This window comes from Heterodontus francisci, chromosome 3 (assembly GCF_036365525.1).
Source record: "Heterodontus francisci isolate sHetFra1 chromosome 3, sHetFra1.hap1, whole genome shotgun sequence".
NCBI lineage: Eukaryota > Metazoa > Chordata > Chondrichthyes > Heterodontiformes > Heterodontidae > Heterodontus > Heterodontus francisci.
The window spans coordinates 203584977-203598007 of record NC_090373.1 but is presented as its reverse complement, the minus strand read 5'-3'; the positions used below and the strand labels follow the sequence as shown (position 1 = coordinate 203598007).

The window sequence follows — 13031 nt, the reverse complement described above, 5'->3', positions numbered from 1 at the left end:
TTCGCCCCCAGGTTACCATCTATTTCTGTATAGAACCTGTGTCTTCTACCGAAGAGACAAAGACAAAATATTTGTTCAATGCCTCTGCCATTTCCTCATTCCCCATGATAATTTCTCCTTTCTCTGCTTTGAAGAGACCAGTGTTCACTTTAGCTACTCTCTTCCTGTTTACATACCTAAAAAAGCTCTTACAATCGGTTTTAGAATATTGGCTAGTTTACTCTCAAATTCTAATTTTTTCCCTTTTTATCCATTTTTGTTGCCCTTTGCTAGTTTTGAAAACACTCCCAATCCTCAGCCATGCTACTGTTTTTTGCAACATTGTAAGCCTTTTCATTTAATCTAATATTTTTCTTAACTTGCTAAGTGAGCCACGGATGGGTCTTCCTTGTTGAGTTTTTGCTTTTCAATGGAATGTATTTTTGTTGAACATTTGAATTATTGCTTTAAATGTTTCCCATTGTTCATTTACCGCCATACCTTTTAGTCTATTTACACAATTTACCTTAGCCAGTTCTCCCCTCATACCTCTGTAATTGGCTTTGTTTAAGTTCAGGATTCTTCATTGTGATTGGAGTATGTCACTTTCAAACTTAACATGGAATTCAATGGTATTATGATCACTATTTCCCAGTGGATCTTTTACTATGGCATTACTAATTAACCATGCTTCATTACACGATACTAGATCTAAGAAAACTTTATCTCTAGTCAGTTCCACAACATATTGCTCCAAGAAACTGTCCCAAAAACATTCTACAAACTCATCCTCTGGACCACACTTGCCAATGTCATTGACCCAGTCTACATGAAAATTAAAGTTTCCTGCAATTATTACATTGCCTTTGTTATAAGCTCCAATAATTTCTTGTTTAATGCTCTGAGCAATGGTATACCTACTGTTAGGGGGCCTATAAACTACTCCCGCCAGTGTTTTTGATTCTTGCTATTCCTAATTTCCACCCATACTGATTCTACTTCTCTGAGGCCAAATTCTTTCTCACTAGCATCCTTATGTCATCCTTTACTATGAAGGCTACCCTTCCTCCTTTGCCATTTTATCTCTCTTTCCGAAATATTGTGTACCCTGGAATATTTATTTCCAAACCTTGTTCACCATGTAATTAAATCTAAATCATTTACCTCTATTTGTGCCACTAGTTCATTTATCGTACTGCAGATGCTTCGCGCTTTCAGATAAAGAATATTTAATTTCATTTTTTTACTTCTATTCCCTGCAATTACCTTCTTCATTGATGTATAATTTTTGTTAAACTTTCTGTCCCTTCCTATACCATTCTGTTTGCCTTTACCACAACACTATTCTGTTCCAATGACTTGGCCTTTCTCTTTGAATTTCTAAATCTTCGCACACCCTCCAACTACCCAACCCCCCGTTAGTTTAGAACCGCTTGCCTTATCTGATGGCGCACTCTTAAGTTTGTATGCTCTGTCCCTTCCTGCCACACTCTGATTATCATTATCTTTATTGTTATCTTGCTCTCTTGCCTTTTCCTCTCTCTACAAATTTTCACATCTTCCCTCACTTGATCCCTTGCCTCCACTCTTTAATTTAAAGCCCTCCCTACCGCCCTAGTTATACGAGTCGCCAGGACACTGGTCCCAGCATGGTTCAGGTGAAGATCATCCCAACAGTACAGGTCCCACTTTCACCAGTACTGGTGCCAGTGCCCCATGAATCGAAACCTCTTTCTCCCACACCAATATTTGAGCCACACATTTAACTCTCTAATTTTATTTACCCGACACCATTTTGCTCATGGTCCAGGTAGTAACCCAGAGATTATTTCCTTTGAAGGTCTGCTTTTTAATTTATCCCGAGCTGCTCATACTTTCTATGCAGAGCCTCTATTCTACTCATAGTTATGTCATTGGTACTCACATGGACCACCACAACTGGATCATCCCCCTCTCCTGCAAGTTCGTCTCCTGAGCATATGTCCCAAACCCTGGCACTGATAGGTAACACAGCCTTCTGGACAATAACTCTGGGTCGCAGAGAACTATGTTTTATGGGCGGCACAGTGGCGCAGTGGTTAGCACCGCAGGCTCACAGCTCCAGCGACCCGGGTTCAGTTCTGGGTACTGCCTGTGTGGAGTTTGCAAGTTCTCCATGTGTCTGCGTGGGTTTCCACCGGGTACTCTGGTTTCCACCCACCTCCAAAAGACTTGCAGGTTGACAGGTAAATTGGCCATTGTAAATTGCCCCTAGTGTAGGTAGGAGATAGGAGAATGGTGGGGATGTGGTAGGGAATATGGGATTAATGTAGGATTAGTATAAATGGGTGGTTGTTGGTCGGCACAGACCCGGTGGGCCGAAGGGCCTGTTTCAGTGCTGTCTCTCTAAATAAATAAATAAATGTCTATCCCCCTGACTACACTCTCCTGTACTAACACTACATTCCTATTTACTCCCGCTGCTTGAATGGCTTCCTATACTATGGTGTCATGGTCAGTTTTCTCATCAACCCTGCAGCCCTCGCTCTCATCCATACAAGCTGAAAGAACCTCAAATCTGTTCTACAAATGTAAGGGCTGAGGCTCCTCCACTTCTGACATCTCAATCTCCTTATCTGCCTCACTCGCAGTCACACCCTCCTTTCCCTGACCATTGACAAAATCAGAAGACCCTATCCTAAGGGGTGTGCCTGCCTTCTGGAATAATGTATCTTGGTAGCTTTTCCCCTCCCTGATGCATCTCAGTGTCTGTAGCTTGGCTCTAGCTCAATGACTCTGAGCCGAAGCTCCTCGAGCCGCAGACACTGACTGCAGACATGTTTGTAGTGGATCACACCAGTGTCCACCAGCTCCCACATACTGCAGCCACAACACATCACCTGCCCTGCCATTTTAATTTTGTGTTAATTAATTTATTTCTCTTAAGTAATTTATAATTAATAAATTCCACTACTACTAAGCCCCATTACTACTAATAAACTATACTACTGCTGGTAAACCTTACTACTATGAATAAAACCTGACAAATAAATTGCCTGAGTCTCAGAAGAATCTTATTCTTGTTGTTCAATTAAAGGTTATATGAACCTCAATTAAAATTCCTTCATGTTGATAAAAGAGAAAAAGAAAATGTTCACCAACCAGTCACTTACCCTCTGTGATAGAATGTTGCTCGTTAATTGACGACACATAGTATTTTGTTCAAATTAATGTTTCAGCCCCTGTGTTTTGTTGGTCAAATAAACATACAGTCAGAGGTTTTCTCATGAGTTTAAAACAAAACTTTAAATACTTATTAAACAATAATCACCCAAATGTTCACAACACCACCCACACACACATTCACTCTCTCATGCACACTCAAGAAAAGATACATAGAATGTAAAGGGTAATAGGTATTAAGAGTTTAAGAATCATAGGATCATAAAAAATAGGAGCAGGAGTAGGCCATTCAGCCCATCGAGCCTGCTCCGCCATTCAAACAGATCATAGCTGATCATCTACCTCTACATCATTTCCCCCCACTATCCCCGTATCCCTTGATGTCATTAATATCCAGAAATCTATCAATTTCTGTCTTGAATGTGCTCAATGATTGAGCTTCCAGAGCCCTCTGGGGTAGAGAATTCGAACCGTCGAAGTAAAGAATTTCCTCCTTATCGCAGTCTTAAATGGCCTACCCCTTATTCTGAGACTGCGTCCCCTTGTTCTAGACTCACCAGCCAGAGGAAACATCCTATCCACATCTACCCTGTCACACCCTATAAGAAGTTTCAATAAGATCACCTCTCATCCTTCGAAACTCTACAGAATACAAGCCCAGTTTCTGCAATTTCTCCTCAAAAGACAATCCTGCCATCCCAGGGATTAGTCTGGTGAACCTTCGTTGCACTCCCTCTATGGCAAGTATATCCTTACTTAGATACTCCAGGAGTGGTCTCACCAATGCTTGATATAATTGCAGCAATACATCCTTACTCCTGAACTCAAATCCCCTTGCAATGAAGGCCAACATATCATTTACCTTCTTAATTGCTTGCTGCATCTGTATACTAGTTTTTCGTGACTCATGAACAAGGACACTCAAGTACCTTTGCATGTCAGCACTTCCCAACATCTCACCATTTAAGAAATACTCTGCCTTTCTGTTTTTTCTACCAAAGTGGATCACTTCACACTTATTCACATTATATTCTATTGGCCATGTTTTTGCCCATTCACATAGCCTGTCCAAATCAAGGGGAGGCGGTGGCATAGTGGTATTGTCACTGGACTAGTAACCCAGAGACCCATATGGCCCTGGTTCTTTATCCACATTAAGTACAGACAGCCTATCAAATATGTCCTCTTTCTCAATTTTAAATCCCTCTGGTGTCTGATTTACCTTACCTCCTCTTTCAACATTGCCTGTGTTGCCTCTTCTTCCTTGGTAAAGACAGATGCAAAGTATTCCTCAGCTATGCCCTCTGCCTCCATGTGTAAATTCCCTTTCTGCTCCCTAATCGGCCCCACTCCTCCTTTTACCATCATTTTACTATTTATATGCCTATGGAAAATTTTGGTATAGGCGCCATGTGGAAATATGATGTTGTGGCTATAACAGAGGCCTGGCTCAAAGAAGGGCAGGACTGGGTATTAAATATTCCTGGATACAAGGTGCTCAGGAAAGACAGGAAAGTGAAAAAAGGGTGGGGTGGCATTCCTTTAATGCTAGCTGCCAGTCTCTTTGGTTCTCTTATTTGCTTTTTCACTTCCCCTCTGGATCTTCTATATTCAGCCTGGTTCTCAATAGTATTTTCTACCTTGCATCTGTCAAAAGTACACGTTCTCTTCTTTATCTTCATCTCTACCTCTTTTGTCATCCAGGGAACGTTAGATTTGTTTGCTCTACTTTTCCCCTTCGAGGGAACATACCTGACTATGCCCGAACTATCTCTTCTTTGAAGGTAGCCCATTGTTCATCTACCGATTTTCCTGCCAGCTTTTGACTCCACTTTATTTGCCCCAGCTCCATTCTTAGCCCATTGAAGTTGGGCCAGTTCCCCCAGTTAATTATCTTTACCCTGGATTGCTCTTTGTCCTTTTCCATAGTCAGTCTAAACCTTATGATACAATAATCACTGTCCCCTAAATGCTCTCCTACTGATACTTGATCCACTTGGCCCACCTCATTCCCGTAAATCAGACCTAGCAGTGCCTCCTTTCCAGTTGGACAAGCAACATATTGTTGTCGAAAGTTTTCCTGAACACATTCTAGGAACTCTTGCCCCTCACTACTATTATCCCAGTCTATGTTTGGATAATTAAAGTCCCCCATTATAATTACCCTATAATTTTTGCACCTCTCTGGAATTTCCTTGCAAATTTTTTTTTTTATAGATACAGCACTGAAACAGGCCCTTCAGCCCACCAACTCTGCCGACATTAATCCTACATTAATCCCATATTCCTACCACATCTCCACCTTCCATCAATTCCCCTACCACCTACCTATAGAACAAAGAACAAAGAACAGTACAGCACAGGAACAGGCCATTCGGCCCTCCAAGCCTGCGCCGATCTTGACGCCTGCCTAAACTAACACCTTCTGCACTTCTGGGGCCCATATCCCTCTATTCCCTTCCTATTCATGTATTTGTCAAGATGTCTCTTAAACGTCGCTATCGTATCTTCTTCCCCTGGCAGCAAGTTCCAGGCACTCACCACCCTCTGTGTAAAAAACTTGCCTTGCACATCCCCTCTAAACTTTGTCCCTCGCACCTTAAACCTATGTCCCCTAGTAACTGACTCTTCCACCCTGGGAGAAAGCTTCTGACTATCCACTCAGTCCATGCCGCTCATAACTTTGTAAACCTCTTATCATGTCGCCCCTCCACCTCCGTCGTTCCAGTGAAAACAATCCGAGTTTTTCCAACCTTTCCTCATTGCTAATGCCCTCCAGACCAGGCAACATCCTGGTAAACCTCCTCTGTACCCTCTTCAAAGCCTCCACGTCCTTCTGGTAGTGTGGCGACCAGAATTGCACGCAATATTCTAAATGTGGCCTAACTAAGGTTCTGTACAGCTGCAACATGACTTGCCAATTTTTGCCAATCTATGCCTCGACCGATGAAGGCAAGCATGCCGCATACTAGGGGCAATTTATAATGGCCAATTTACCTATCAACCTGCAAGTCTTTGGCTGTGGGAGGAAACCTGAGCACCCGACGGAAACCCACACGGTCACAGGGAGAACTTCAAACTCCGCACAGGCAGGACCCAGAATCGAATCTGGGTCGCTGCAGCTGTGAGGCTGCGTTGCTAACCACTGTCCCACCCCTTTTCTTCCATGTCTTTCCGATTAGCTGGTGGCCTATAGACAATATCAAGCAATGTAACTGCACCTTTTCTGTTCCTTAGCTCTAACCAAATTGATTCTGTCCTCGACCCCTCTGGGACATCCTTTTTCTCCAGCAGTGCAATGATGCCACCCCTCCCCCTTTTTTCACTGCTCTTATAACTACAGCATTTTATGTGGATGGTCCAGTTCAGTTTCTGGTCAATGGTAACCCCCATGATGTTGATAGTGGGGAATTCAACGATGATAGTGCCATTGAACATCAAGGGGAGATGGTTAGATTCTCTCTTGTTGGAGATGGTCATTGCCTGGCACTTGTGTGGCGCGAATGTTACTTGCCACTTATCAGCCCCAGCTTGGATATTGTCCAGGTCTTGCTGCATTTCCACATGGACTGCTTCAGTATCTGAGGAGTCACGAATGCTGCTGAACATTGTGCAATCATTAGCGAACATCTCCACTTCTGACCTTATGATTGAAGGAAGGTCATTGATGAAGCAGTTGAAGATTCTTGGGCCGAGAATAGTGCTCTGAGGAACTCCTGCAATGATGCTCTGGGACTGAGATGTTCACCCTCCAACAACCACAACCATCTTCCTTTGTGCTAAGAATGAATCTAATCGGTGGAGAGTTTTTCAGATTTCCATTAACTCCAGTTTTGCTTGGGCTCCATGATGCTGTACTTGGTCAAATGCTGCCTTGATGTCCAGGGCAGTCACTCTCACTCTCACCTCACCTCTGGAGTGAAGATCTTTTGTCCATGTTTGCACCATGGCTATAATGAGTTCAGGAGCTGAGTGACTCTGGCAGATCCCAAACTGAACATCAGTGAGCAAGTAATTGCTTGATTGCACTGTTGATGACTGGAGAGTAGACTGATAGGGCAGTAATTGGCCAGGTTGGATTTGTCCTGCTTTTCCACATTGTGCCGGTGTTGTAGCTGCATTGGAACAGCTTGGCTAGGGGCATGGCTAGTTCTGGAGCACAAATCTTCAGTACTATTGCAGGAATGTTGTCAAGCCCCATGGCTTTTTCAGTATCCAATGCATTCAGTCATTTCTTGGTATCACGTGGAATGAATCGGATCGGCTGAAGAGTGGCATCTATGATGCTGGGGACTTAAGGAGGAGGCCGAGAAGGTTCATTCTCGCTGAAGATGGATGGAAATACTGCAGCCTTGTCTTTTGCACTGATGAGCTGGGCTCCCCCATCACTGAGGATGGGGATATTTGTGAAGTTTCCTCCTCCTGTCAATTGTTTAATTGACCACCACCAATCACGACTGGATCTGGCAGGACTGCAGAGCTTAGACCTGATCCGTTAGTTGTGGGATTGCTTAGTCCTGTCTGTTACATGCTGCTTCCTCTGTTTGCCATACAAGCTGTCCTGTGTTGTAGCTTCACCAGGCAGTCACTTAATTTTTAGGTGTGCCTGGTGCTGCTGCTGGCATGCCCTCCTTCACTCTTCATTGAACCAGGGTTGGTCCCCCGGCTTGCTGGTGATGGTAGAGTGGGACTTATGCCGGGGGTAAGGTTACAGATAGTGGTTGAATGCAATTCTGCTGCTGCTGATGGCCCACAGTGCCTCATGGATGCCCAGTTTTGATTTGCTAGATCTGTTCAAAATCTATCCCATTTGGCACAGTGGTAGTGCCACATTACACAATCGTGGGTAACTTCAATGTGAAGATGGGACTTCGTCTCCACAAAGATTGCGCGGTGGTCACTCCTACAAATACTGTCATGGACAGATGTGTCTAAGCCTGATAGATTGGTGATGATGAGGTCAAGTAGGTCTTTCACTCCTGTTGGTTCCCTCTCCACCTGCCAAAGACCCAATATAGCAGCTGTGTCCTTTAGGACTCAGGCGGCTTGATCAGTAGTGGTGCTATTCGGTGATGGATATTGAACTTCCCCACCCAGAGTACATTCTGTGCCCTTGCTACCCTTAGTGCTTCTTCCAATTGGTGTTTAACATTGAGAAGCATTGGTTCATCAGCCAAGGTGGGGTGGCAGCTGGTAATCAGCAGGAGGTTTCCTCGCTCATGTTTGACCTGATGCCATGAGGCTTCATGGGGTACGGAATCAATGTTGAGGACTCTTAGGACAACTCCCTTCGAACTGTATACCGCTGTCCGCCACCTCTGGTGGTTCTGTCCTGCCAGTGGGACAGGACGTACCCAGGGATGGTGATAGTGGTGTCTGGGACATTGTCTATAAGGTATGATTTTGTGAGTATGACTGTCAAGCTCTTGCTTGATTTGTCTGTGGGACAGCTCTCCCAATGTTGGCACAAGCCCCCAGATATTAGTACGGAGGACATTGCAGGGTTGACCAGGCTGGATTTGCCGTTGTCCTTTCCTGTGCTGAGGTCGATGCCAGTTGGTCCGTCCAGTTTCATTCCTTTTCTCAGACTTCGTAGTGGTTTGATACAACTGAGTGGCTTTCTAGGCTGTTTCAGAGGGGATTTAAGAGTCAAGTAATTGCTGTTAGTCTTGAGTCACATGTAGGCCAGACCAAGTAAGGACAGCAGATTTCCTTTCCTAAAGGACGGCACAGTGGCGCAGTGGATAGCACCGCAGCCTCGCAGCTCCAGCGACCCGCGTTCAATTCTGGGTACTGCCTGTGTAGAGTTTGCAAGTTCTCCCTGTGTCTGCGTGGGTTTCCTCTGGGTGCTCCGGTTTCCTCCCACATGCCAAAGACCTGCAGGTTGATAGGTTAATTGGCCATTATAAATTGCCCCTAGTATAGGTAGGTGGTAGGGAAATATAGGGACAGGTGGGGATGTGGTAGGAATATGGAATTAGTGTAGGATTAGTATAAATGGGTGGTTGATGGTTGGCACAGATTCGGTGGGCCGAAGGGCCTGTTTCAGTGCTGTATCTCTAAACTAAACTAAACCAACAATCAACAATCGTGTCATGGTCGCCAATAGTCCAGATTTTAATTCCAGATTTATTAATTGAATTCAAACTTCACCTTCTGCCATAGTGAGATTCAAGCTCATGTCCTCAGAGCATTATGGGGAATAAAGAAATGGCTGACCAATTAAATGCATACTTTGGTTCTGTCTTCACAAAGGAGGACACAAATATCATAACAGAAATGTTGGGGAACACAAGGGCTGAGTGAGAGAGAAGAACTGAAGGAAATCAGTATTAGTAGAGAAATGGTGTTGGGGAAATTAATGGGATTGAAGGCCGATAAATCCCCACAGCCTGATGGCATGCATCCCAGAGTACTTAAGGAAGTGGCCCTAGAAATAGTGGATGCATTGGTGGTCATCTTCCAAGATTTTATAGAATCTGGAACAGCTCCTACAGGTTGGAGGGTAGTTAATGTAACCCCACTATTTAAAAAGGGAGGTAGAGAGAAAGCAGGGAATTATTGACCAGTCAGCCTGACGTCAGTAGTGGGGAAAATTCTCGAGTCCATTCTCCAAGATTTTATAGCAGAACACTTAGAGAACTTTGGTAGAATCGGGCAGAGTCAGCATGGATTTACGAAAGGGAAATCATGCTTAACAAATCTACTCGAATTCTTTGAGGATGTAACTAGTAGAGTTGATGAGGGGGAGCCATTGGATGTGGTTTCTTTTGGACTTTCAGAAGGCTTTCGACAAAGTCCCACATAAGAGATTAGCATGTAAAATTAAAGCGCATGGGATTGAGGGCAGTGTATTGCGATGGATAGAAAATTGGTTGGCAGACAGGAAACAAAGAGTAGGGATAAATGGGTCTTTTTCCGAATGGCAGGCAATGACTAGTGAGGTACCGCAGGGATCAGTGCTAGGGCCCCAGCTATTCACAATATACATTAATGATTTAGATGAGGGAACTAAATGTAATATCTCCAAATTTGCAGATGACACAAAACTGGGTGGGAGGGTGAATTGTGAGGAGGATGCAGAAAGGCTTCAGGGTGATTTGGACAAGTTGAGTGAATGGGCTAATGCATGGCAGATGCATTATAATGTGGATAAATGTGAGGTTATCCACTTTGGTAGCAAAAACAGGAAGGCAGATTATTATCTGAATGGCTATAAACTGAGAGAGGGGAGTATGCAGCGAGACCTGGATGATCTCGTACACCAGTCGCTGAAGGTAAGCATGCAGGTGCAACTGGTGGTAAAAAAGGCAAATGGTATCCTGGCCTTCATTGTGAGAGGATTCGAGTACAGGAGCAGGGATGCCTTGCTACAATTATACAGGGCCTTGGTGAGGCCACACCTGGAATATTGTGTGCAGTTTTGGTCTCCTTATCTGAGGAAGGATGTTCTTGCTCTAAAGGGAGTGTAGCAAAGGTTTACCAGACTGATTCCTGGGATGGTGGAACTGACGTATGAGGAGACATTGAGTCGGTTAGGATTCTATTTGCTGGAGTTCAGAAGAGTGAGGGGGGATCTCAGAGAAACCTATAAAATTCTAACTAGACTTGACAGAGTAGATGCAGGAAGGATGTTCCCGATGATGGGGGAGTCCAGAACCTGGGGTCATAGTCTAAGGATACGAGGTAAACCTTTCAGAGCTGAGATGAGGAGAAATTTCTTCACCCAGAGAGTGGTGAGCCTGTGGAATTCGCTACCACAGAAAGCAGTTGAGGCCAAAGCATTGTATGTTTTCAAGAAGGAGTTAGATATAGTTCTTGGGTCTAAAGGGATCAAAGGGTATGGGGCGAAAGCAGGAACAGGTTACTGAGTTGGATGATCAGCCATCATCATAATGAATGGCAGAGCAAGCTTGAAGGGCTGAATGACCTACTCCTGCTCCTATTTTCTATGTTTCTACGTAGCCTGGGCCTTTGGGTTACTAGTATAGTGAGATTACCTCTACACCACTGCCTCCCTATAAAGTTCAACAATGGTAATGACATTGAATGTCAAGGAGAGATTGTTAGACTCTTTCGTATTGGAGGTCATCATTGCCTGGCGTTTGGGTGCTACCTGCCACTTATCAGTCCGGGGATGAATGTTGTTCAGGTCTTGCTGCATATGGACAACGGCTACTTCAGTATCCGAGGAGTTGCGAATGGTACTGAACATCACACAACCATCAGCGAACATCCTGACTTCTGACCTTATGATGGAGGGAAGGTCATTGATGAAGCAGCTGAAGATGGTTGGGTCTAGAGCACTACTCTGAGGGACTCCAGCAGCAATATTCTGGGGCTGAGATGATTGACCTCCAACAACCACAACCATCTTCCTTTTTGCTGAGTATGAGTCCAACCAGTGGAGGGTTTTTCCCCTTGATTCCCATTGACTTCAGTTTCTTTAGGGCTCCTTGATGCCACACTCATTCAAATCTGCTTTGATATCAAGGGCAATCACTTTTACCTCACCTCTTGAGTTCAGCTCTTTTGTCCATGTTTGGACCAAGGCTGTAATGAGGTCAGGAGCCAAGTGGCAGACCTGAAATGTTAACTCTGCTTCTCTCTCCACAGATGCTGCCAGACCAGCTGAGTATTTCCAGCACTTTCTGGTTTTATTATGACCGCAGACAGTATTTTATTGGAATTATGTTTTAACCCTTGACTGTTTTCATGGTCAGTAAACAGACAAATGAAAGGTTTTCTCACAGGTTTAAAGGAAGATTATTGTTTATTGAACAAAAAAAACCCTGAAAATTCACAACTTTTCCCACATACACACACACATGCACACACATGAGAAAAGGTCGTGACTAAACAATAGCATGCATTTGGATCTGGTGTTTTTAAAAAGAGTTGTTGTGAAACATTGTTTGTTTACCTGAGAGGAAAATTTAAATGCTGCAGCCTGTTCTTCCTTTTTTTTGCTGGTTTCCTGGAGTCAAGCTTTGGAAAGTTTCAGATGGACAGATACTTTGCTACAGACTTCCTTGGTTAAATCTCAGTTACCGTCTGATGGTGAAGATCCTGTTTCAGTCTCTCATATGGGGAATTTTCAAAGCTCATCTTTTCAATTCTGCCTCTAGGTAGCTTTTAAAGATGGCATTCGACTGTTTCTCCTCATTGGCTGGAATTGATCTCTCTCAGCCCCTGGCTGACAGCTGTCTGCACAGAAAAATCTCTTTTTTTAAACAAAAAACCTTATCAGGCTTGGTTTCTGTAACGTGATCAAAGTTGTTCTCCCCTGGTATTTTCATACAATGTCTCTGAATGTGTGGCCATTGTTAGGCAATGGTGTTTGAATGCTGCTCATCATGATAAAGTGATACGTGGTCACACCTATTAACCTGAGTTTGAATCTGGAGACTATGAATGCAAAGTAAGTCCAACAGGTTGAAAAAGGTAGCCATAAACATCAAATGGATCATTCGTTCTTCTAATACTTTCTTCAAGGCTGGTCCAGACATGATGATGGGTTCAGTTTCCAGCACTCACTATGTACATTTGCAGTATAGGAGAGGTCACCTGACCTCTAACTTCATTTTGTCTTGTAGCAAGAGTGCGTCCATTTTGGAAAGTTAATTCAGCAGATCATTGTTATCGTTCATAATTGCTCCTTGTGTGATCGTGACAAAGTCATAATTGAATTGCATTTAATTAACAGGTGGATGAAGATGAGCCTCTTTTCCTCAGCCTGATCAGTGATTTATTCCCAGGTATACAGTTGGATAGTAGCACCTACGTAGAACTGCAGGCAGCTGTCTCTAATCAGGTGCAAATTGCAGGACTAGTCAACCACCCACCCTGGAATCTCAAACTGGTTCAGGTAAAGAGAGTGAGTTATTTAA

At 43.8% G+C, this 13031-nt stretch overlaps 1 protein-coding gene across 1 annotated transcript in view; it reads left to right on the top strand.

Annotated features, from left to right (window-relative positions):
- The window catches only part of LOC137367180 (dynein axonemal heavy chain 8-like), a 2531605-nt gene that overhangs the window by 1420215 nt on the left and 1098359 nt on the right, over positions 1-13031 (top strand). Inside the window, exon 121 of the mRNA XM_068028616.1 lies at positions 12848-13009. Within this exon, the coding sequence (XP_067884717.1) occupies positions 12848-13009 (162 nt within the window). The remainder of the gene's footprint in view (positions 1-12847; positions 13010-13031) is intronic.